The sequence below is a fragment of the Anomaloglossus baeobatrachus genome, chromosome 2, assembly GCF_048569485.1.
Source record: "Anomaloglossus baeobatrachus isolate aAnoBae1 chromosome 2, aAnoBae1.hap1, whole genome shotgun sequence".
Classification (NCBI taxonomy): domain Eukaryota; kingdom Metazoa; phylum Chordata; class Amphibia; order Anura; family Aromobatidae; genus Anomaloglossus; species Anomaloglossus baeobatrachus.
This window is the reverse complement of record NC_134354.1, coordinates 771,541,327-771,567,382: the sequence shown is the minus strand read 5'-3', so window position 1 is coordinate 771,567,382 and position 26,056 is coordinate 771,541,327. Positions and strand designations below refer to the sequence as shown.

Genomic DNA, 26,056 nt, shown 5'->3' with positions numbered 1-26,056 from the left:
TTATGAATATGTATGGATGTATACAATTATTATTTTATTTTATTATTATTTTGGATTTTTTTATAATTCTGAAACTGATTCCATACCGAACACTAAATAGTAAAGTCGGGGAGAGGGGTGCAGGTTGAAATCAATAGAGGGGTACACCCCACACCCCGGGATCCTTTTAATGAGCTGCTTTAATTTTAATGGTGGGAAATGTGCCTAGAGGTCTGCAAAGAGGACGGGGGAGGGGGATCGGGGCGATTTAGGAAGAAGCAAATCGGATTATTGAGAGGGGAGGAGGAGGGGGACACACACACGAAATATCGCTTTGTGCTTGGCAGAATATTATTTTACATTTGACATGGTAATGCCTTTTAAAAAATGGGGAGAAAAAGAAAAAAATGAATGTGAGGAATTGCTTTCATTGTATGATTTCCTATAAGGGAGGGGAGGGGGTTTAATAAATTTTGGGATTTTAAGCTGTCACTTTTAAGTGCCATATAGATGTTTTGCATATTGGGGATCGGAGGGTTGAGCCCCCACCCTCGTGACTCCAGCCCCCTCCCTCTGCTGTAACTCATTGCTGATACAGGCGACGACCCTGGATAACCCCCCACGGCCTTCCTATGGGAGAGCGCCAAGTCCGACCCTTGTCATGCAGTGCCTTACAGCCACACACCCCCATTCTGTTTGGCTGGGAATCACCCAAACCCCCCCACCCTATCCATCCCCCCCCCCCGACGCTGTTGATCAGCGCTCGTCATGTAAATAAATCTTTAAAAAAAAAAATAAAACCGCCGGAAAGGAACGTGTGAAAGGGAAATTCTGGGCATGAAAGCAATTCTGTACATGATCCGCGTACCTGCTGCATTGTCTCTGCAGATTCTATTTTTGTTTAAAAGATTTAAAATTGTATGTGGTCGGAATCGGTGGATTTTCAAATAAAATTCAGCTTCAACAGGTTATTTTATTATTTTATTTTTTTTTGGGCTCGGTGTTTTATTGTGAAATGGCTGGAAATTTAAAGAAGGTCAGAATAAAACAAAACAACAAAAACCCCATTTCCTGCTGTGTCTGTATCGGCGCTTCCCTAAGTTCACACAACACCGGAAATGACTACTCAGCCAAAGGCTTCTACATAGGTCACATCCATCATGGATTATAGGGAAAAAAAATACTCCATAGACATTAATGGACACATGTCTGATCTGTGAAAAAAAACACTGCACACCATGAAAAATAAACATAACGTTATATTACAGAAGAAACCAGGTCTTTTAATGTTTGTTTTTTTTTTTTTTAACAATTTCAACATCACGTAGTACAGTGTTTCATAGTCTCGCTGGTCTTAAGCCTGCTTTACATGTTACAATTCTGCATACGATATCATATGCGATCGTAACCGCCCCCCATCGTATGTGCGGCACGTTCAATTTTGTTGAACGTGCCGCACAAACCCCCGTCACACGTACTTACCCGTCCATACGACCTCGCTGTGGGTGGCGAACGTCCACTTCCTGGAGTGGGAGGGACGTTCGGCGTCACATCGACGTCACGCTGCAGCCGGCCAATAGAAGCGGAGGGGCGGAGATGAGCGGGACGTAAACATCCCGCCCACCTCTTTCCTTCCGCATAGCCGGCTGGAGCCGCGGGAGGCAGGTAAGATCTGTTCATCGTTCCCGGAGTGTCACACACTGCAATGTGCTCTACCCCGGGTATGATGAACAACCCGACGTACAATTTATGAGGAATGTACGACGTGCATGTGATGAACGTTTTACCGTTCATTCGCAATCGCACATAGCTGTCACACACTGCAATGTACCTTACAATGTGCGTCACTTACGTGCCCCCTCCGACACATCGTAAGATATATTGCAGCGTGTAAAGCGGGCTTAAGAGTAAAGAATTCAGTCTCAATGCTCTTACAGTAGAAATTCCATTATCGTGCTCTTACAGTAAAGAATCCATAGTCTCATTAGTTATACAGTAGAAAATTCATAGTATCACTAGTGTTACAGTAAAGAATCCATAGTCTCCCTGCTTTTATTGGAAATAATCCATAGTCTCCCTGATCTAACAGTAAAGAATCCATGGTATCACTGCCCTTACAGTAAAGAATCCATAATTTCACTGTCGTTACAATATAGAATCCATAGTCTCACTGGAATTACAATAGATTCCATAGTCTCACTGCCCTTACAGTAAAGAATCCATAGTCTCACTGCTCTTACTGGAAATAATCCATTGTCTGTCCTTACAATAAAGCATCCATAATTTTACTGTTAACAATAGAGAATCCATAGTCTCACTGGTCTTTCCGTTTAGAATCCATAGTCTCACTGCTTTTTCAGTAGAGAATCCATAGCCTCACTGCTCTCAAAGTAAATAATCTCCACCTTGGATGATGGGCCTTTTAGCTAATATAAAGAAAATCTTGAAATGCAGTTAAGTGACTCACAAATCATGGCTGCCTCCCCATAGAAAGGTAAGTACTGCCAGAAAACAAAAATGTAATGAAAGTAAAAATGTTTCTGCATCTGGGCTTTAATTAGTTAAAGGGGTTGTCCGACATTAGCTTAACAAAAATGTTTGAGTTTATCTGTGCTGTATTGTCATATAAATCACACCTACATTGTTATTTTTTGTTTTCTAACTTTTGTTCCTCTTGAATTCACCCTTTATTCTCTGCAGCTTCTTGTTTACATTCAGCTCCAGCAAACTGACCACTTCCTGTGCTGAACCTCAGTCAGAGCTGTCACCACCCACCCCAGTGTCCAGCCCCACCCCAGTGTCCAGCCCCACCCCAGTGTCCAGCCCCACCCCAGTGTCCAGCCCCACCCCAGTGTCCAGCCCCACCCCCTGCCCGCCCCCTGCACACACATTCCCTGTCAGTATTCTTCCCCAGCACCTGACCTGGTATCACTACAGCATTGCAAATAACAGCCCCACATCGGGCTCTGCACTGCACACATATGGCTCTGCACCGCACACGCACACATATGGCTCTGCACCGCACACGCACACATATGGCTCTGCACCGCACACGCACACATATGGCTCTGCACCGCACACGCACACATATGGCTCTGCACCGCACACGCACACATATGGCTCTGTACCGCACACATATGGCTCTGTACCGCACACATATGGCTCTGCACTGCAGACGCACACACATGGCTCTACACACGCACACATATGGCTCTGTACCGCACACGCACACATATGGCTCTGCACCGCACACATATGGCTCTGTACCGCACACGCACACATATGGCTCTGTACCGCACACGCACACATATGGCTCTGTACCGCACACGCACACATATGGCTCTGTACCGCACACGCACACATATGGCTCTGCACCGCACACATATGGCTCTGCACACGCACACGCATGGCTCTGCACACGCACACATATGGCTCTGCACCGCACACGCACACATATGGCTCTGCACACGCACAAATATGGCTCTGCACCGCACACGCACACATATGGTTCTGCACACGCACACATATGGCTCTGTACTGCACACATATGGCTCTGTACCGCACACTCACACATATGGCTCTGCACCGCACACATATGGCTCTGCACACGCACACGCATGGCTCTGCACACGCACACATATGGCTCTGCACCGCACACGCACACATATGGCTCTGCACACGCACACATATGGCTCTGCACCGCACACGCACACATATGGCTCTGCACACGCACACATATGGCTCTGCACACGCACACATATGGCTCTGCACACGCACACACACACATATGGCTCTGCACACGCACACATATGGCTCTGCAACCCCCCCCCCCCCCCATCCCCATAGGGAACACATGTAGGGAGTGCATACTCACCCGTCCTCGGTCCCCGCCGCTCCTGCACGTTCGCGCACTGTCTGTGCTCTGGCCATATCAGCACAGTAGTGGCGTCACCGCTGTGCTGAAGAGAGCACAGACAGCGGGAGGGACAGTGAGGAGAAGCTGCGCTGCTTCTCATCAGCACTTTCAAATGTACCGGCATCGGTGACCTGTGATGCCGGTACATTTGAATGTGTGATCCTGAGCAGGGGCCCGGTGCTGGAGCTGACACCACGGCAGCCGCCGCCAGGCCCCGCCCCCAGGTCACGGACCCCACAGCAGTGCAGGGGGAGGTTACTGGAGAGTAAAAGAGGTGCGGGAGAATGTGTGGGAGGGTGCAGGGAAGGGGGCGGGGCTCATCACACTGTAGTCGCCCAGCAGGGAGGCGACATGCTGTTTCCACATTTGCATGTCAACATGGCCCTGCCCATGTTGACATGAAATGACCGGAAGCAGCAAAATCGCGGCAGGAGCGGTCACATGGCCGCTCTGAGCCGGGGGAGAGGAGCTGACAGCAGGGCAGGTAAGTGGTCTCTATCTACTTACTTACCCCAATGTAGCCCAATAGGGAAATAAAGGGGTTTTTCGGCTTCTTTGACATTTTTTTTTAAGAAAAAAAAAAGTAAGTTACAATCCTTCACACAAGTTTTCATGGTGATAAGAGGAGTATTCCCATCTTATTAAAGGCATTGTTCACTTTCAATTAAGTTTCTACCCATGCAGCAATTTAGTATGTGTTGTTTTTTTTCCTGGTGCTATTCCTGATGTCTGGCTGCAGTGTCGGGAGCGTGCGGCAGAAAATCAGCGAGCTCAGCAGGTCTGAGGCCACTTGGCTCACTGACTGTCAACGTGACAGCTCTGCAGCCAATGCTGGACATGGGAAGCAGCATGGAGACTCGCCAGTGGACCTGGTGAAGGGGAGTACAGCGCAGTTTGTCTCCTAACAATTATGCAGATGGAGTAGATACTTGTGACCTTGCTGCAGTCCCTTCTCGGTCTCCCAGTGACGCGGGGACCCTGTAGCGAATTGTGGCAACTCCCATGTGGAGAGGGAAAACTAGAGGGTAAGAAGCAGCTTTCTCAAGTGGAAGACGCAGAAATCCATTGACAAAGGATACTCTACTGATGTGACATGGGAAAACCCCTTTATATGGAATGTCATCAGAAAAAAACAACTTTTTTTTTCTTTTTTTTTTTTCTTCATTCACGTTTGTGTTCAATGAATTGACCCTATTGTTTAAATCAAGTTTTATGGTGACATGTACTTTGTCACCAGGGTCTCCTATTCTGGGGAGACTTGTCATGTTTGGTATCGGAGTCTGACATTGACTTGTGAGACTCTGGATACTAAACGTATTAGCTTTCTTTTAGAGGAGCAAGGGTTAAAGACTTCTTTTTGGTAGTTTCCGGTTTGTGACCACTCCCAATCCTTTAAATAGTCACATGTTCCATCCTATGATGCTGGTTATAGAGATTCATTCTGAACTGACCACCTTGGAGGAAGGAAACTTCTTGTACCTACTGGAGTCCTGTTGCCTGCAGCCCTGGTGTCTGGCTGCAGCTTTCAAGTTTTTTTTGTCTGTTATCCTCTCCGTCGACCTTTCCCCTATGTTGGTCTACTGTAGAGGTGAAGTCCAGTGCACTCACCACCCTTTGCACTAGCCAAGGTGAGTGAGAGACGGGCTAGGCACGTGACGGTGAGGAGGGGAAAAACTCTTACGGGGACGTTGGGGCAGCTCAGGGTTCAGACACAGGTTAGGGTCGAGGTTTCCCAGCTCCCGCTTTCCTATAGTCAGGGCCTTCCTCTCCCTTATCATCCCCATTGTACCTCTGTGTTGTTCTGGACATCCCCTAATTTTCCAATTGTAACGCCTGCCTGGATCAACAGACTCAGATGGGATGTAATGGACAGGCTAGAGGGAAGCTACTCACCAAGCGGGACCCCCAGAACCCTTTAACCCCTATACAGGGATTTGGAATTACACAGGGCCCTGGTGATCACTACCTGTTGAAGGCTGCAGTCCGATGAGAGTAGTTGTTAGGCAGGGTCAAACCAGGAATAGCAGAACAGGGACAGAATCGGCAGACAAGGACGTAATCAGAAAATGTAGCAGAGGTCAAATCCGGATCGGGCAGCGAGGTACAAAAACAGCAGGCAGAAGGGTAGTCAGAAAACACGCAGAAGTCAGCACACAGGAATCACAAAACAGAATAGGGCGGACCAGGAGCCAGGAAATCAGAGCTATCTCTGGCAGTGGTCATGTGACAGGAGGGGGAATAAGAAGGGTGTGGTGATTTCCCATTGGCTATAGCTGAACACTGGCAACTTCAGCTGGAAGACACACGCCACCTACAGTCAGCCAGCGGTACTGCAGATCCTAAGATAACCCAGCCCAGTGGATGATCGGAGCCTGCGCCCACCGGTGCTGCTGGCATCGACTCCTCTCCCATCACCAGCACCATCCACGGCAGGAACACTGCGTCGCCTGCCGATCGGAGCAGAAGTCGCTGGAGCAGACTCCGGCGGTGACGTAACGGCAATCTTCACATTGGGCCATTGTTTGTTTTGTCTTTTGAGACTCCTTCCTGTCCTTTCAGAAAATGTTTTCAGCAGTTTCCTTATCAACAGAGGCAGGATTATGACAGGTAATACCTGTACACAGCTGAAAACCAAGAATCCATTATACAATGTCACAGATCTCTTCCATCATAATGACCTTCGCACACGCTCATTAGATGCTTCTGTACAATAGATAGGGTCTGACTGTTAATTGCTGCTAATGTACAGTACAGACCAAAAGTTTGGACACACCTCATTCAAAGAATTTTCTTTATTTTCAGAACTCTGAAAATTGTAAATTCACATTGAAGGCATCAAAACTATGAATTAAAACGTGGAATGAAATACTTAAAGTGTGAAACAACTGAAAATATGTCTTTTATATTCTAGGTTCTTCAAAGTAGCCACCTTTTTGCTTTGATTACTGCTTTGCACACTCTTGGCATTCTCTTGATGAGCTTCAAGAGGTAGTCACCGGAAATGGTCTTCTAACAGTCTTGAAGGAGTTCCCAGAGATGCTTAGCACTTGTTGGCCCTTTTGCCTTCACTCTGCGGTCCAGCTCACCCCAAACCATCTCGATTGGGTTCAGGTCTGGTGACTGTGGAGGCCAGGTCATCTGGCGTAGCACCCCATCACTCTCTTTCTTAGTCAGATAGCCCTTACACAGCCTGGAGGTGTGTTTGGGGTCATTGTCCTGTTGAAAAATAAATGATGGTCCAACTAAACGTAAACCGGATGGAATAGCACGCCGCTGCAAGATGCTGTGGTAGCCATGCTGGTTCTGTATGCCTTCAATTTTGAATAAATCCCCAACAGTGTCACCAGCAAAGCCCCCCCCCACCCCATCACACCTCCTCCTCCATGCTTCACGGTGGGAACCAGCCATGTAGAGTCCATCCGTTCACCTTTTCTACAAAGACACGGTGGTTGCATCCAAAGATCTCAAATTTGGACTCATCAGACCAAAGCACAGATTTCCACTGGTCTAATGTCCATTCCTTGTGTTCTTTAGCCCAAACAAGTCTCTTCTGCTTGTTGCCTGTCCTTAGCAGTGGTTTCCTAGCAGCTATTTTACCATGAAGGCTGCTGCACAAAGTCTCCTCTTAATAGTTGTTCTAGAGATAAGGTGTGTCCAAACTTTTGGTCTGTGCTGTATATGTTATTTTTTTGAAACAGGAAGTTAGAGCCTAAAAAAACAAAACAACAATGGTCAATGTGAAAATTGCAAGATTTCTAATTTTTATTAATATGAAAAATAAATTTAACACGTGCTTCAAAACCAAGCCATTTTCTGATGACCTCCCCTTTAAATCGACGTTTTAATGGTGGCTTATATAGAAATGTACGTTACTGGATACACCATAAGCAGCGGTATTTGGGGAATTTTCCAAGGCTTTTGTGAATGTGTAATAGCAGTAGAACATGAGCCAGATATGGCGGTACAGTCACGAGTCCCCGGCTCTTTGGTCAGTATCTCAGGAAACGGTCATACTGCGGGTTTCCATGCTGGAGTGGGGTAGATGTCGTTGACCTTCCTGCGATTGTTCCCCGCCATATGCCAGTGTGTGATGACTGATGGCGGCACTATTATTACGTGCTGCTCGTTATTGCTTTATATCTAGCTGATTACGGGAAGGCGGATTTGATCATCCTCGGTGTCACCGGCCACTGTCCTCTATCTGACTGCTCCGGAACCTTTGTGTCCGCGCTCGGCTTGTGAAGAGGTTTCGTTTGTCCCATGACACTTAACATTTTCCACTTCAGAGGTCCCAGCTGTAAATACGCCTATAAAAATGTACAAGAAAAGTCAGCACATCGTGTAATAACGTTCTTACATTTGTAGCAATTCCTTACAGTTTATATCCGCACTCAGTGGATTCATAGTCATTGGATAGAGTCAGAGGATGCAGCTTTAATTGGGACCTGATGTTGCTGGAGACTTTATTGCAATGCACTTGCAAATTTGCTCTCTTCGAGAAAGAAGAAAACTGTGGCCAGTGCTACTACCTATTAGACGCAGCTCCCCTATAAGTCAGTGTCCGAGGCTATTGGCTAGTAGACTACCTCCAATGGCAACAAAACTGATTTTTAATTTTTCCCCATTGACTTCCATTATACTCAACTCACACCTGTCTGAGCGTCCAACTGCTCATTGAGATCTGAGCATGGTAGTGCTCACTCATCACTAGTTACGAGTACTGAGCACCCGAGCATGGTAGTGCCCGCTCATCACTAGTTACGAGTACTGAGCACCCGAGCATGGTAGTGCCCGCTCATCACTAGTTACCAGTACTGAGCACCTGAGCATGGTAGTGCCCGCTCATCACTAGTTACCAGTACAGAGCACCCGAGCATGGTAGTGCCCGCTCATCACTAGTTACGGGTACTGAGCACCCGAGCATGGTAGTGCCCGCTCATCACTAGTTACCAGTACTGAGCACCTGAGCATGGTAGTGCCCGCTCATCACTAGTTACCAGTACAGAGCACCCGAGCATGGTAGTGCCCGCTCATCACTAGTTACGAGTACTGAGCACCCGAGCATGGTAGTGCTCACTCATCACTAGTTACGAGTACAGAACACCGGAGCATGGTAGTGCCCGCTCATCACTAGTTACGAGTACAGAGCACCTGAGCATGGTAGTGCCCGCTGATCACTAGTTACCAGTACAGAGCACCCGAGCATGGTAGTGCCCGCTCATCACTAGTTACGAGTACAGAGCACCTGAGCATGGTAGTGCCCGCTCATCACTAGTTACGAGTACAGAGCACCTGAGCATGGTAGTGCTCACTCATCACTAGTTACCAGTACAGAGCACCTGAGCATGGTAGTGCTCACTCATCACTAGTTACGAGTACAGAGCACCTGAGCATGGTAGTGCCCGCTCATCACTAGTTACCAGTACAGAGCACCTGAGCATGGTAGTGCCCGCTCATCACTAGTTACCAGTACAGAGCACCTGAGCATGGTAGTGCCCGCTCATCACTAGTTACCAGTACAGAGCACCTGAGCATGGTAGTGTCCGCTCATCACTAGTTACGAGTTCTGAGCACCCGAGCATGGTAGTGCCCGCTCATCACTAGTTACGAGTACAGAGCACCTGAGCATGGTAGTGCCCGCTCATCACTAGTTACCAGTACTGAGCACCCGAGCATGGTAGTGCCCGCTCATCACTAGTTACGGGTACCGAGCACCCGAGCATGGTAGTGCTCGCTCATCACTAGTTACGAGTACTGAGCACCCGAGCATGGTAGTGCTCACTCATCACTAGTTACGAGTACAGAACACCGGAGCATGGTAGTGCCCGCTCATCACTAGTTACGAGTACAGAGCACCTGAGCATGGTAGTGCCCGCTCATCACTAGTTACGAGTACAGAGCACCTGAGCATGGTAGTGCCCGCTCATCACTAGTTACCAGTACAGAGCACCTGAGCATGGTAGTGTCCGCTCATCACTAGTTACGAGTTCTGAGCACCCGAGCATGGTAGTGCCCGCTCATCACTAGTTACGAGTACAGAGCACCTGAGCATGGTAGTGCCCGCTCATCACTAGTTACCAGTACTGAGCACCCGAGCATGGTAGTGCCCGCTCATCACTAGTTACGAGTACCGAGCACCCGAGCATGGTAGTGCCCGCTCATCACTAGTTACGAGTACAGAGCACCTGAGCATGGTAGTGCCCGCTCATCACTAGTTACGAGTACAGAGCACCCGAGCATGGTAGTGCCCGCTCATCACTAGTTACGAGTACAGAGCACCCGAGCATGGTAGTGCCCGCGCATCACTAGTTACGAGTACAGAGCACCCGAGCATGGTAGTGCCCGCTCATCACTAGTTACCAGTACAGAGCACCTGAGCATGGTAGTGTCCGCTCATCACTAGTTACGAGTACAGAGCACCTGAGCATGGAAGTGCCCGCTCATCACTAGTTACCAGTACTGAGCACCCGAGCATGGTAGTGCCCGCTCATCACTAGTTACGAGTACCGAGCACCCGAGCATGGTAGTGCCCGCTCATCACTAGTTACGAGTACAGAGCACCTGAGCATGGTAGTGCCCGCTCATCACTAGTTACGAGTACAGAGCACCCGAGCATGGTAGTGCCCGCTCATCACTAGTTACGAGTACAGAGCACCCGAGCATGGTAGTGCCCGCTCATCACTAGTTACGAGTACAGAGCACCTGAGCATGGTAGTGCCCGCGCATCACTAGTTACGAGTACAGAGCACCCGAGCATGGTAGTGCCCGCTCATCACTAGTTACCAGTACAGAGCACCTGAGCATGGTAGTGTCCGCTCATCACTAGTTACGAGTACAGAGCACCTGAGCATGGTAGTGTCCGCTCATCACAAGTTACGAGTACAGAGCACCTGAGCATGGTAGTGCCCGCTCATCACTAGTTACGAGTACAGAGCACCTGAGCATGGTAGTGTCCGCTCATCACAAGTTATGAGTACAGAGCACCCGAGCATGGTAGTGCCCGCTCATCACTAGTTACCAGTACAGAGCACCTGAGCATGGTAGTGCCCGCTCATCACTAGTTACCAGTACAGAGCACCTGAGCATGGTAGTGCCCGCTCATCACTAGTTACCAGTACAGAGCACCTGAGCATGGTAGTGCCCGCTCATCACTAGTTACTAGTGACGATGGATCGAGGTCATTGATTTGCACGATGGCTACCTCTCCTAGGTATTTCTTGTGGTCCGTTCTGCACATTTATACACATGCTGTAGCAATTCCTTGCAGTTTTCAGTACGCTGCTTATAGTCAGTGAATTGAGATCTTGCAGCTTTTTGTCAGGTGCTGGCTCTTATTACACGGATCCAATGTGTATGGAGACAGTGACAATCCTCCAGGAGAAAAAAAAAATGTGCACATGAGTTTTCTACTTTAGCTGCTTCCAGTAGAAGATAATGTTTTTACAGCACAGCCAGTGTGAGGCTAGTATTTGGCTTACAGGACCATTTGAAACCTTCATGTTTTCTGATTTAATATCAGTACTGATGTGCAGAATTAAGAAAAAATATTCTTAACCTTTTTTTTTTATGGAAAATATTATTAGTTCATTTACTGACAATATTTCTTTTACATGAATGCTGAAATTGCCCTCTCACCGGGAAGCTCGTCTCCTCCTCCTCTAGTAGATGGCTCAACGAAAGACTTGTAGTGGAATTTGTCTCCTTTCTGTTCATAAAACGAACGTCCTCGGCCACGAGAGCCTCGCTCCTATGACCTAGAGGTAAAGACATGATCTACTTTTCATTTATTGCTCTTATAAAGGTGAACCTGTCCTCCTATGAAAGCTTCAGTCATATCACGGGCATCCAACATGACAAAGCCTACTGGCTCTGGCCTAAGATGAATGCCCGCACTGCAGCTAGGGAGCTAATCACATCTATTGTGCAGTTAAAGTTGTACATTTTATATTTACAAACAACAAAACACTTTAAGGGTGTTCTTTCTGGATATTTTTTTTTAAAGTAATCCTGAAGTCTAGCAGTTTTCACTTTGATCACTGAGCTTTACCTCCTCCCCCTCCTGTACAAGGACTGATAATACCTCTATATACCGTAGATAACTCAGGACCCACCATTCACAATAGGTGATGTCACAGCTCACCTCTTCCCCCTGTACAATGACTGATAACACCTCTATATACAGTAGATTACACAGGATCCAACATTCAAAATAGGTGATGTCACAGCTCACCTCTTCCTGTACAATGACTGATAACAGCTCTATACAGTGCCTTGCGAAAGTATTCGGCTCCCTTGAATTTTTCAACATTTTCCCACATTTGAGGCTTCAAATATAAAGATAAAAATGTTAATGTTATAGTGAAGAATCAACAAGTGGGACACAATTGTGAAAGTGAACAAAATGTATTGCTTATTTTAAACTTTTTTTAAAAAAAAAAATAACTGAAAATTGTGGCGTGCAATATTTATCATCCCCTTTACTTTCAGTGCAGCAAACTCACTCTAGAAGTTCATTGAGGATCTCTGAATGATGCAATGTTGTCCTAAATGACTGATTATGATAAATATAATCCCCTGTGTGTAATCAAGTCTCCGTATAAATGCCCCAGCTCTGTGATAGTCTCAGGGTTCTGTGTAAAGCGCAGAGAGCATCATGAAGGCCAAGGAACACAACAGGTAGGTCCGTGATACTGTTGTGGAAAAGTTTAAAGCCGGATTTGGTTACAAAAAGATTTCCACAACTTTAAACATCCCAAGAAGCGATCATATTGAAATGGAAGGAGTATCATACCACTGCAAATCTACCAAGACCCGGCCGTCCATCCAAACTGTCATCTCAAACAAGGAGAAGACTGATCAGAGATGCAGCCAAGAGGCCCATGATCCCTCTGGATGAGCTGCAGAGATCTACAGCTGAGGTGGGAGAGTCTGTCCATAGCACAACAATCAGCCGTACACTGCACAAATCTGGCCTTTATGGAAGAGTGGCAAGAAGAAAGCCATTTCTCAAAGATATCCAAAAAAATTTCATTTCAGGTTTGCCACAAGCCACCGGAGAGAGACCCAACCATGTGGAAGAAGGTGCTCTGGTCAGATGAAGCCAAAATCAAACTATTTGGGCACAATGCCAAACTATATGTTTGGTGTAAAAGCAACAGCTCATCACCCTGAACACACCATCCTCACTGTCAAACATGGTGGTAGCAGCATCATGGTTTGGGCCTGCTTTTCTTCAGCAGGGACAGGGAAGATGGTTAAAATTGATGGGAAGATGGATGGAGCCAAAAATAGGACCATTCTTGAAGAAAACCTGTTGAAGTCTGCAAAAGACCTGAGACTGGGACGGAGATTTGTCTTCCAACAAGACAATGATCCCAAACATAAAGCAAAATCTACAATGGAATGGTTCACAAATAACCGTATCCAGGTGTTAGAATGGCCAAGTCACAGTCCAGACCTGAACCCAATCGAGAATCTGTGGAAAGAGCTGAAAACTGCTGTTCACAAACACTCTCCATCCAACCTCACTCAGCTCCAGCTGTTTACAACTGAAGAATGGGCGAGAATTTCAGCCTCTCCATGTGCAAAACTGATAGACACATACCCCAAGCGACTGCAGCTGTAATCGCAGCAAAAGGGGGCGCTACAAAGTGTTAACTTACAGGGGATGAATAATATTGCACGCCCCAATTTTCAGTTATTTATTTTTTTTAAAAAATGTTAAAATAAGCAATAAATTTTGTTCAACTTCACAATTGTGTCCCACTTGTTGTTGATTCTTCACCATAACATTAAAATTTTTATCTTTATGTTTGAAGCCTGAAATTTGGGAAAAGGTTGAAAAATTGAAGGGGGCCGAATACTTTCGCAAGGCACTGTATACAGTAGATAACACAGGATCCACCCTTTACAATAGGTGGTGTCACAGCTCACTTCTTCCTCCTTCTATGCAATGACTGTATTTTGATTATCGTACCGGTGCCTATAATGGTTTTCAGTTTCTCTGACAGCAAACAGAGATCTTGCAAATAAATATATTTTTTCTAGTATATATAACGTTTAACCCAAATAAACTCTATATGAGATTCCAGTGTTGGATTAATACATGTAAAAAAAAGAAGAAAGCCATGGGTTGAGGGTTTTGTTCATAGCATAAATGGCAAGAATCCACAAAAGTACAAGCTAGGTGGGTCCATAGGGCCCCATTAATCAGATGGTGCCAAAACACTATGCTCCGTCCGCCCTGTGGACAAGGAAAGCATGGACTGTGATAGTGGACGTCACCATTCTATCCTCTTGGGCAGCCTGCATGACTTCCTACAGCCTCTGTTTATTGGATGTGATGAGAACTTTCATGGCGTATGTGGTATATGTGAACGGGACCCGAGGCTTCATCTACACGGGGTCACCAGAAGGGAATCCAGACCCATCTGTAGATCATGGCTTACTAAAAACACAAGACTTCTCAAGATGTTTCAGAACCTGAGCTTGTGTCCAGGTCGAGTTTAGGAAAATCTTCTGGTAATCCGTCCTCTGAGAGATCCAGACCGGCCATCTGAGTCACGAACGTGTTCCTGCAGTGGAAGAAAATACATCTAATCACCTGCTCATCTCATGATTTGGAGAAGAACCTGACTGGGCCGGTGTTGCTGAAAGATCTCCAACCACCCATCAATCTCCAACCTCCTCCACCAGTAATGACTCCCCTCGTTACATAGAATCCTCACCAAAATCATCACGTGAGCCGAAATATCACTGCCTCTAATACCAGACCAGCACCATCCTGACATGCTCTATGCTGCTAAGGAGCCCATGTATTTTTCTGATTCCCCACTTGTCACCAGTCACTGTCCCTGGTACACACTGGCCGCTTTCTTAGATACACCCATTCATTAGCATGTTGGACTTCTTTTGTCCTTCAAAACCGCAGTCTTGACATAGATTTCTCTAGGTGTTGAGATCCTTCTGCAGGAACGTTGGCCCATGTGGACAGGACAGCTTCTCATAGTTGATGTAGATTGGATGGGGGCAAGACAGAGTGTTCCAGAGGTGAAGGAACATTCCAGATCACCGTGATATATCCTCTTCTGGCCAGAGCACAGAAGATCTGCTCCATCACAGCTTGAAGGAATAAATAAAACCCAGCTCCACGGACATGCAGACTTCTTTATTTGGATAAGTATAGCACATGGGACATAAGATTAAAACTTCATGTTGCCGTATGTTATCATCTACACGGTTTATGTGTCGCAGCACCATTGCATTTTGGTGAACTACTATCATTAGTTTGAGTTTCGAAAACCAAGCTGAGAATATTTATAATATATCATCTAGTGATGAGCAAGCACTACCATTCTCAGTTTCAAGAAGACCACTGCCTCGCTAAAGAAACTGAGGGTAAAGGTGCTGGACCGGCTAAGCATCTCTAGACCTAAACCCTATGGAGCATCTGTGCGGCCGCCTCCAAACAGAAGGTGGAAAAACGCAAGATCTCTAACATCCACCATCTCCCGGTACCTACTTGCACGCAACCTCAGATCCTCACAAGATCTCCTTCTCTACTCCCCTCACAACTCCTCTTCCCACAATCGCATACAAGATTTGTCCCGTGCCTTCCCCATACTCTGGAACGCTCTACCCCAGCATATCAGACTCTCCCCTACCGTGGAAAGCTTCAAAAGGTACCTGAAGACCCATCTCTTCCAACAAGCCTACAATCTGCAGTAACTCTCAGACCAGTACACCACTGCGCAACCAGCTCTGTCCTCACCTATTGTTCCCTCACCCATTCCCTGTAGACTGTGGACCCTCGTGGGCAGGGTCCTCTCTCCTCCTGTATCCTCACCCATCCCCTGTAGACTGTGACCCCTCGCGGGCAGGGACCTCTCTCCTCTTGTATTATCACCCATCCCCTGTAGACTGCGAGCCCTCGCGGGCAGGGTCCTCTCTCATCCTATATCCTCACCCATCCCCTGTAGACTGTGAGCCCTTGCGGGCAGAGTCCTCTTTCCTCCTGTATCCTCACCCATCCCCTGTAGACTGTGAGCCCTCGTGGGCAGGGTCCTGTCTCCTCCTGTATGCTCACCCATCCCCTGTAGACTGCGAGCCCTCGCGGGCAGGGTCCTCTCTCATCCTATATCCTCACCCATCCCCTGTAGACTGCGAGCCCTCGCGGGCAGGGTCCTCTCTCATCCTATATCCTCACCCATCCCCTGTAGACTGTGAGCCCTTGCGGGCAGAGTCCTCTCTCCTCCTGTATCCTCACCCATCCCCTGTAGACTGTGAGCCCTCGCGGGCAGGGTCCTCTCTCATCCTATATCCTCACCCATCCCCTGTAGACTGCGAGCCCTCGCGGGCAGGGTCCTCTCTCATCCTATATCCTCACCCATCCCCTGTAGACTGTGAGCCCTTGCGGGCAGAGTCCTCTCTCCTCCTGTATCCTCACCCATCCCCTGTAGACTGCGAGCCCTCGCGGGCAGGGTTCTCTCCTCTTGTACCCTCACCCATCCCCTGTAGACTGTGAGCCCTTGCGGGCAGAGTCCTCTCTCCTCCTATACCAGTCTGTTGTATATTGTTAATGATTGTTGTACTTGTTTTTATGTATACCCTTTTCACTTGTAAATAATGGTATCATGGAATAAATGGTGCCATAATAATAAATATTAATAATCCACCAGCTCAGTGATGTCATCATGGAGGATGAAGAGGATCCAGCGGCTCCTCCGAAGCTGTAGTGACCTCCATGCCCAAGAGAGGTAAGGCAGTGCTGGAAAATAATGGTGGCCACACAAAATATTCACACCATGGGCACGATTTGTATATTTTCACTTAGAGGTGTACTCACTTTTGTTGCCAGCGGTTTAGACAGTAATGGCTGTATGTTGAGTTATTTAGAGGACAAATTTACAGTGTTATACAAGCTGCACACTGACACTGTACATTGTGTCACAGGATCAGATCTTCAGCGTTGTCCCATGAAAATATACAGTGCCTTGCGAAAGTATTCGTCCCCCTTGAATTTTTCAACCTTTTTCCACATTTCAGGCTTCAAACATAAAGATAAAATTTTTAATGTTCTGGTGAAGAATCAACAACAAGTGGACACAATTGTGAAGGTGAACGATATTTATTGCTTATTTTAAACGTTTTTAAAAAAATAAATAATGGAAAAGTGGTGCGTGCAATATTATTCATCCCCTTTACTTTCAGTGCAGCAAACTCACTCCAGAAGTTCATTGAGGATCTCTGAATGATGCAATGTTGTCCTAAATGACTGATGATGATAAATATAATCCACCTGTGTGTAATCAAGTCTCCGTATAAATGCCCCTGCTCTGTGATAGTCTCAGTGTTCTGTGTAAAGTGCAGAGAGCATCATGAAGACCAAGGAACACAACAGGCAGGTCTGTGATACTGTTGTGGAGAAGTTTAAAGCCGGATTTGGTTACAAAATGATTTCCACAACTTTAAACATCCCAAGAAGCACTGTGCAAGTGATCATATTGAAATGGAAGGCGTATCATACCACTGCAAATCTACCAAGACCCGGCCGTCCATTGAAACTTTCATCTCAAACAAGGAGAAGACTGATCAGAGATGCACCCAAGAGGCCCATGATCACTCTGGATGAGCTGCAGAGATCTACAGCTGAGGTGGGAGAGTCTGTCCATAGGACAACAATCAGTCGTACACTGCACAAATCTGGCCTTTATGGAAGAGTGGCAAGAAGAAAGCCATTTTTTCAAAGATACCCATAAAAAGTGTCGTTTAAAGTTTGCCACAAGCCACCTGGAGACACCAAACATGTGGAAGAAGGTGCTCTGGTCAGATGAAACCAAAATCAAACTTTTTGGGCACAATGCCAAACGATCTGTTTGGCGTAAAAGCAACAGCTCATCACCCTGAACACACCATCCCCACTGTCAAACATGGTGGCAGCATCATGGTTTGGGCCTGCTTTTCATTTTTCATGGTTTGGCCCAGCAGGGACGATGGTTAAAATTGGTGGGAAGATGGATGGAGCCAAATACAGGACCATTCTTGAAGAAAACCTGTTGGAGTCTGCAAAAAACCTGAGACTGGGACAGAGATTTGTCTTCCAACAAGACAATGATCCCAAACATAAAACAAAATCTACACTGGAATGGTTCACAAATAAATGTATCCAGGTGTTAGAATGGCCAAGTCACAGTCCAGACCTGAACCCAATCGAGGATCTGTGGAAAGATCTGAAAACTGCTGTGCACAAACGCCTCCATCCAACCTCACTCAGCTCCAGCTGTTTACAAAGGAAGAATGGGCGAGAATTTCAGCCTCTCCATGTGCAAAACTGATAGACACATACCCCAAGAGACCGCAGCTATAATCACAGCAAAAGGTGGCGCTACAAAGTGTTAACTCACAGGGGATGAATAATATTGCACGCCCCAATTTTCAGTTATTTATTTTTTATAAAAGTTTAAAATAAGCAATAAATTTCCTTCAACCTCACAATTGTGTCCCACTTGTTGTTGATTCTTCACCAGAACATTAACATTTTTTATCTTTTATGTTTGAAGCCTGAAATGTGGGAAAAGGTTGAAAAATTCAGAGGCCAAATACTTTTGCAAGGCACTGTATGAATGTGAGGGATGTATTCACTTTTGTGAGATACTGTACACTATGGAAGGCACAGCTTGTAATTTAAAATATGTAGGAAGTACAAAGGAGAACTGAAAGTAAGAATAAGGGAGCATATACTGTATATGATATCAAAAATGGCAATCATTAAAAATATGTCACAAGTTTCCAGACATTTTGTCAGCTGTTATGACGGTTATATAAAAACACTTAAACTATATGCAACTAAGCGAACAAAAAAAAAAACATGGTAAGAGGAGGTAACATGGAAACAGGGAGGCATGTTGAATATTTATACTTAATACCAGGACACCTCTAGGGCCAAACTCAAGGAAAAATAATGTTACTTCATTAGACATTTGCCATGTCATCCCCCGTGTCTTCCTACTTGTGTGATTGGAGGAAATTTCCATTTCAAAGTAAAAAGAAAAAGTGTTGAACTCTGATCATGACCTTGTCCTCCTATGAGAGCCAATTGCATAATTTTTAGAGTGTATATCAACACTATCTCTATATATATATATATATATCTAAATTGCCTTATTCTGTCTGTCTGTCTGGCTCCAAAATTGTGTCCTTACGGTGACAACCAGCGGATTGGCCGCTGGGCTCGGCATGGCCCCGCCCCCCCGCATGGATTGGCCGCTCGGCCTGGCCCCGCCCCCGCACGGATTAACCGTTTGGCCAAACCCGCCCCCCACACACGATGCCCGCTAGGCCACGCCCCCGCATGCGATGCCCACTAGGCCACACCCCCACATGCGATGCCCGCTAGGCCACGCCCCCGCACGTGATGCCCGCTAGGCCATGCCCCCCGCACGTGATACCCGCTAGGCCACGCCCCCGCACGTGATGCCCGCTAGGCCACGGCCCCCGCACGCGATGCCCGCTAGGCCACGCTCCCCGCACGCGATGCCCGCTAGGCCACGCCCCTCACACTATGCCCGCTAGGCCACGCCCCCTCACACTATGCCCGCTAGGCCACGCCACCCGCACACGTTGGGCACCTGTACACCTCCCCCCCAGGACTACTACTCCCATTATACTCCTCTTTCACCAGGACGACTACTCCCATTATACTCCTCCTATAATAATCCTCCTATTATACTCCTCTGTGAGGGGTTCGCAGTACAGGGGATGGAGCACGATGGGGAGTGCAGCATGGGGGATGGAGCACGATGAGGAGTGCAGCATGGGGGATGGAGCACAATGGGGGGTGCAGCATGGGGGGTGGACCACGATGGGGGTTGCCCTTAATGGGGGGATGAAACACGATGGGGGGTGTGCAGCATGGGGGGTGGACCACGATGGGGGGTGCAACATGGGTGGTGGACCACGATGGGGGGTGCCCAGAATGGGGGGATGAAACACGATGGGGGGTGCGCAGCATGGGGGATGGAGCACGATGGGGGGTGCAGCATGGGGGATGGAGCACGATGGGGAGTGCGCAGCATGGGGGATGGAGCACGATGGGGAGTGCGCAGCATGGGGGATGGAGCACGATGGGGAGTGCAGCATGGGGGTGGAGCACGATGGGGGGGTGCAGCATGGGGGATGGAGCACGATGGGGAGTGCAGCATGGGGAATGGAGCACGATGGGGGGTGCAGCGTGGGGGATGGAGCACGATGGGGGTGCCCAGAATGGGGGGATGAAACATGATGGGGGGTGCGCAGCATGGGGGATGGAGCACGATGGGGGGTGCGAAGCATGGGGGATGGAGCACGATGGGGGGTGCGCAGCATGGGGGATGGAGCACGATGGGCGGTGCACACCGTGGGGGATGGAGCACGATGGGGGGTGCGCAGCATGGGGGATGGAGCACGATGGGGGGTGCGAAGCATGGGGAATGGAGCACGATGGGGGGTGCGCAGCATGGGGGATGGAGCACGATGGGCGGTGCACACCGTGGGGGATGGAGCACGATGGGGGGTGCGCAGCATGGGGGATGGAGCACGATGGGGGGTTCGCAGCATGGGGAATGGAGCACGATGGGGGGGTTCGCAGCATGGGGGATGGAGCACGATGGGGGGTGCAGCATGGGGGATGGAGCACGATGGGGGGTGCGAAGCATGGGGAATGGAGCACGATGGGGGGTGCGCAGCATGGGGGATGGAGCACGATGGGCGGTGCACACCGTGGGGGATGGAGCACGATGGGGGGTGCGCAGCATGGGGGATGGAGCACGATGGGGGGTTCGCAGCATGGGGAATGGAGCACGATGGGGGGGTTCGCAGCATGGGGGATGGAGCACGATGGGGGGTGCAGCATGGGGGATGGAGCACGATGGGGAGTGCGCAGCATGGGGGATGGAGCACGATGGGGAGTGCGCAGCATGGGGGATGGAGCACGATGGGGAGTGCAGCATGGGGGTGGAGCACGATGGGGGGGTGCAGCATGGGGGATGGAGCACGATGGGGAGTGCAGCATGGGGAATGGAGCACGATGGGGGGTGCAGCGTGGGGGATGGAGCACGATGGGGGTGCCCAGAATGGGGGGATGAAACATGATGGGGGGTGCGCAGCATGGGGGATGGAGCACGATGGGGGGTGCGAAGCATGGGGGATGGAGCACGATGGGGGGTGCGCAGCATGGGGGATGGAGCACGATGGGCGGTGCACACCGTGGGGGATGGAGCACGATGGGGGGTGCGCAGCATGGGGGATGGAGCACGATGGGGGGTGCGAAGCATGGGGAATGGAGCACGATGGGGGGTGCGCAGCATGGGGGATGGAGCACGATGGGCGGTGCACACCGTGGGGGATGGAGCACGATGGGGGGTGCGCAGCATGGGGGATGGAGCACGATGGGGGGTTCGCAGCATGGGGAATGGAGCACGATGGGGGGGTTCGCAGCATGGGGGATGGAGCACGATGGGGGGTGCAGCATGGGGGGGTGGACCACGATGGGGGGTGCAGCATGGGGGGTGGACCACGATGGGAGGTGCCCTTAATGGGGGGATGAAACACGATAGGGGGGTGTGCAGCATGGGGGATGGAGCACGATGGGGGGTGCAGCATGGGGGGTGGAGCACGATGGGGGGTGCAGCTTGGGTGGGGGGTGGACCACGATGGGGGGTGCCCAGAATGGGGGGATGAAACACGATGGGGGGTGCGCAGCATGGGGGATGGAGCACGATGGGGAGTGCGCAGCATGGGGGATGGAGCACGATGGGGAGTGCAGCATGGGGGATGGAGCACGATGGGGGGGTGCAGCATGGGGGATGGAGCACGATGGGGAGTGCAGCATGGGGGATGGAGCACGATGGGGGGTGCAGTGTGGGGGATGGAGCACGATGGGGGTGCAGTGTGGGGGATGGAGCACGATGGGGGTGCCCAGAATGGGGGGATGAAACATGATGGGGGGGTGCGCAGCATGGGGGATGGAGCACGATGGGGGGTGCGAAGCATGGGGGATGGAGCATGATGGGGGGTGCGCAGCATGGGGGATGGAGCACGATGGGGAGTACAGCATGGGGGATGGAGCACGATGGGGAGTGCAGCATGGGGAATGGAGCACGATGGGGGGTGCAGCGTGGGGAATGGAGCACGATGGGGGTGCCCAGAATGGGGGGATGAAACATGATGGGGGGGTGCGCAGCATGGGGGATGGAGCACGATGGGGAGTGCAGCATGGGGGATGGAGCACGATGGGGGTGCGCAGCATGGGGGATGGAGCACGATGGGGGTGCGCAGCATGGGGGATGGAGCACGATGGGGAGTGCAGCATGGGGGATGGAGCACGATTGGGGGTGCAGCGTGGGGGATGGAGCACGATGGGGGTGCCCAGAATGGGGGGATGAAACATGATGGGGGGTGCGCAGCATGGGGGATGGAGCACGATGGGGGGTGCGAAGCATGGGGGATGGAGCACGATGGAGGGTGCGCAGCATGGGGGATGGAGCACGATGGGCGGTGCGCACCGTGGGGGATGGAGAACGATGGGGGGTGCGCAGCATGGGGGATGGAGCACGATGGGGGGTTCGCAGCATGGGGGATGGAGCACGATGGGGAGTGCGCAGCATGGGGGATGGAGCACGATGGGGAGTGCGCAGCATGGGGGATGGAGCACGATGGGGAGTGCAGCATGGGGGATGGAGCACGATGGGGGCTGCAGCATGGGGGATGGAGCACGATGGGGAGTGCAGCATGGGGGATGGAGCACGATGGGGGGTGCAGCGTGGGGGATGGAGCACGATGGGGGGTGCAGCGTGGGGAATGGAGCACGATGGGGGTGCCCAGAATGGGGGGATGAAACATGATGGGGGGGGTGCGCAGCATGGGGGATGGAGCACCATGGGGGGTGCGAAGCATGGGGGATGGAGCATGATGGGGGGTGCGCAGCATGGGGGATGGAGTACGATGGGGAGTGCAGCATGGGGGATGGAGCACGATGGGAGTGCAGCATGGGGGATGGAGCACGATGGGGGGTGCAGCGTGGGGGATGGAGCACGATGGGGGTGCCCAGAATGGGGGGATGAAACATGATGGGCGGTGCGCAGCATGGGGGATGGAGCACGATGGGGGGTGCGAAGCATGGGGGATGGAGCACGATGGAGGGTGCGAAGCATGGGGGATGGAGCACGATGGGCGGTGCGCACCGTGGGGGATGGAGCACGATGGGGGGTGCGCAGCATGGGGGATGGAGCACGATGGGGGGTTCGCAGCATGGGGGATGGAGCACGATGGGGAGTGCGCAGCATGGGGGATGGAGCACGATGGGGAGTGCAGCATGGGGGATGGAGCACGATGGGGGCTGCAGCATGGGGGATGGAGCACGATGGGGAGTGCAGCATGGGGGATGGAGCACGATGGGGGGTGCAGCGTGGGGGATGGAGCACGATGGGGGGTGCAGCGTGGGGAATGGAGCACGATGGGGGTGCCCAGAATGGGGGGATGAAACATGATGGGGGGGTGCGCAGCATGGGGGATGGAGCACCATGGGGGGTGCGAAGCATGGGGGATGGAGCATGATGGGGGGTGCGCAGCATGGGGGATGGAGTACGATGGGGAGTGCAGCATGGGGGATGGAGCACGATGGGAGTGCAGCATGGGGGATGGAGCACGATGGGGGGTGCAGCGTGGGGGATGGAGCACGATGGGGGTGCCCAGAATGGGGGGATGAAACATGATGGGCGGTGCGCAGCATGGGGGATGGAGCACGATGGGGGGTGCGAAGCATGGGGGATGGAGCACGATGGAGGGTGCGCAGCATGGGGGATGGAGCACGATGGGCGGTGCGCACCGTGGGGGATGGAGCACGATGGGGGGTGCGCAGCATGGGGGATGGAGCACGATGGGGGGTTCGCAGCATGGGGGATGGAGCACGATGGGGGGTTCGCAGCATGGGGGATGGAGCACGATGGGGGGTGCAGCATGGGGGGTGCACCACGATGGGGGGTGCACACCTCCCCCCAAAAACACACACACACCGCCACACGCGCACCGCACAACACACCACATACACACTGAGAACCACAAACACCGCCCTACACAGACACCCACACACAGACAACGCCGCACACACACAACACCCAACACACAAACACCGCGGCACACACAAATATACGCACATACCGCGCAACACACACATTGCACAAAACATACCTCCCCCAAAACACACATACGCACCCCACATACACACACACACAAACCGCACAACACACAGCACCACACACACACAACGCTACAGACACACAGCGCTCCACAAACAACGCAACACACACAACGCAACACAAACAAAACAACACCGCTCTCACCCCCCCCCCCCCACCCAGACAACACCCAGAACATGTACAGCGCCCTACACAAACACTTGACAACTACAGACAACAACATCTATATATATATATATATATAACAAAAGTCATACATTAACTACACAATAAATTCTAGAATACCCGATGAGTAGAATCGGGCCACCTTCTAGTGTATATATATATATATACAGTCAGGGCCAGAAATATTTGGACAGTGACACAAGTTTTGTTATTTTAGCTGTTTACAAAAACATGTTCAGAAATACAATTTATATATATAATATGGGCTGAAAGTGCACACTCCCAGCTGCAATATGAGAGTTTTCACATCCAAATCGGAGAAAGGGTTTAGGAATCATAGCTCTGTAATGCATAGCCTCCTCTTTTTCAAGGGACCAAAAGTAATTGGACAAGGGACTCTAAGGGCTGCAATTAACTCTGAAGGCGTCTCCCTCGTTAACCTGTAATCAATGAAGTAGTTAAAAGGTCTGGGGTTGATTACAGGTGTGTGGTTTTGCATTTGGAAGCTGTTGCTGTGACCAGACAACATGCGGTCTAAGGAACTCTCAATTGAGGTGAAGCAGAACATCCTGAGGCTGAAAAAAAAGAAAAAATCCATCAGAGAGATAGCAGACATGCTTGGAGTAGCAAAATCAACAGTCGGGTACATTCTGAGAAAAAAGGAATTGACTGGTGAGCTTGGGAACTCAAAAAGGCCTGGGCGTCCACGGATGACAACAGTGGTGGATGATCGCCGCATACTTTCTTTGGTGAAGAAGAACCCGTTCACAACATCAACTGAAGTCCAGAACACTCTCAGTGAAGTAGGTGTATCTGTCTCTAAGTCAACAGTAAAGAGAAGACTCCATGAAAGTAAATACAAAGGGTTCACATCTAGATGCAAACCATTCATCAATTCCAAAAATAGACAGGCCAGAGTTAAATTTGCTGAAAAACACCTCATGAAGCCAGCTCAGTTCTGGAAAAGTATTCTATGGACAGATGAGACCAAGATCAACCTGTACCAGAATGATGGGAAGAAAAAAGTTTGGACAAGAAAGGGAACGGCACATGATCCAAGGCACACCACATCCTCTGTAAAACATGGTGGAGGCAACGTGATGGCATGGGCATGCATGGCTTTCAATGGCACTGGGTCACTTGTGTTTATTGATGACATAACAGCAGACAAGAGTAGCCGGATGAATTCTGAAGTGTACCGGGATATACTTTCAGCCCAGATTCAGCCAAATGCCGCAAAGTTGATCGGACGGCGCTTCATAGTACAGATGGACAATGACCCCAAGCATACAGCCAAAGCTACCCAGGAGTTCATGAGTGCAAAAAAGTGGAACATTCTGCAATGGCCAAGTCAATCACCAGATCTTAACCCAATTGAGCATGCATTTCACTTGCTCAAATCCAGACTTAAGACGGAAAGACCCACAAACAAGCAAGACCTGAAGGCTGCGGCTGTAAAGGCCTGGCAAAGCATTAAGAAGGAGGAAACCCAGCGTTTGGTGATGTCCATGGGTTCCAGACTTAAGGCAGTGATTGCCTCCAAAGGATTCGCAACAAAATATTGAAAATAAAAATATTTTGTTTGGGTTTGGTTTTTGTCCAATTACTTTTGACCTCCTAAAATGTCGAGTGTTTGTAAAGAAATGTGACAATTCCTACAATTTCTATCAGATATTTTTGTTCAAACCTTCAAATTAAACGTTACAATCTGCACTTGAATTCTGTTGTAGAGATTTCATTTCAAATCCAATGTGGTGGCATGCAG

General features: G+C 49.8%; 2 protein-coding genes across 11 annotated transcripts in view; one reads left to right on the top strand and one right to left on the bottom strand.

Moving 5' to 3' along the window:
* The window catches only part of PICALM (phosphatidylinositol binding clathrin assembly protein), a 141,266-nt gene extending 140,225 nt beyond the window's left edge, over nucleotides 1-1,041 (top strand). For all 9 annotated transcript variants that reach the window (XM_075337552.1, XM_075337547.1, XM_075337546.1 and 6 more), the window contains one exon: nucleotides 1-1,041. This exon is cut by the window's left edge and continues 556 nt beyond it. The gene's annotated coding sequence lies outside the window, so the exon portion shown is untranslated.
* Nucleotides 1,042-7,699: 6,658 nt separating this feature from the next.
* Nucleotides 7,700-26,056, bottom strand: part of CCDC83 (coiled-coil domain containing 83) — a 111,906-nt gene continuing 93,549 nt past the window's right edge. For both annotated transcript variants that reach the window (XM_075334702.1, XM_075334704.1), the window contains 3 exons: nucleotides 14,378-14,469; nucleotides 11,531-11,649; nucleotides 7,700-8,202 (listed from right to left, as the gene is read on the bottom strand). In XM_075334702.1, the coding sequence (XP_075190817.1) occupies nucleotides 8,044-8,202; nucleotides 11,531-11,649; nucleotides 14,378-14,469 (370 nt within the window). In that variant the 3' untranslated portion in view covers nucleotides 7,700-8,043. The remainder of the gene's footprint in view (nucleotides 8,203-11,530; nucleotides 11,650-14,377; nucleotides 14,470-26,056) is intronic.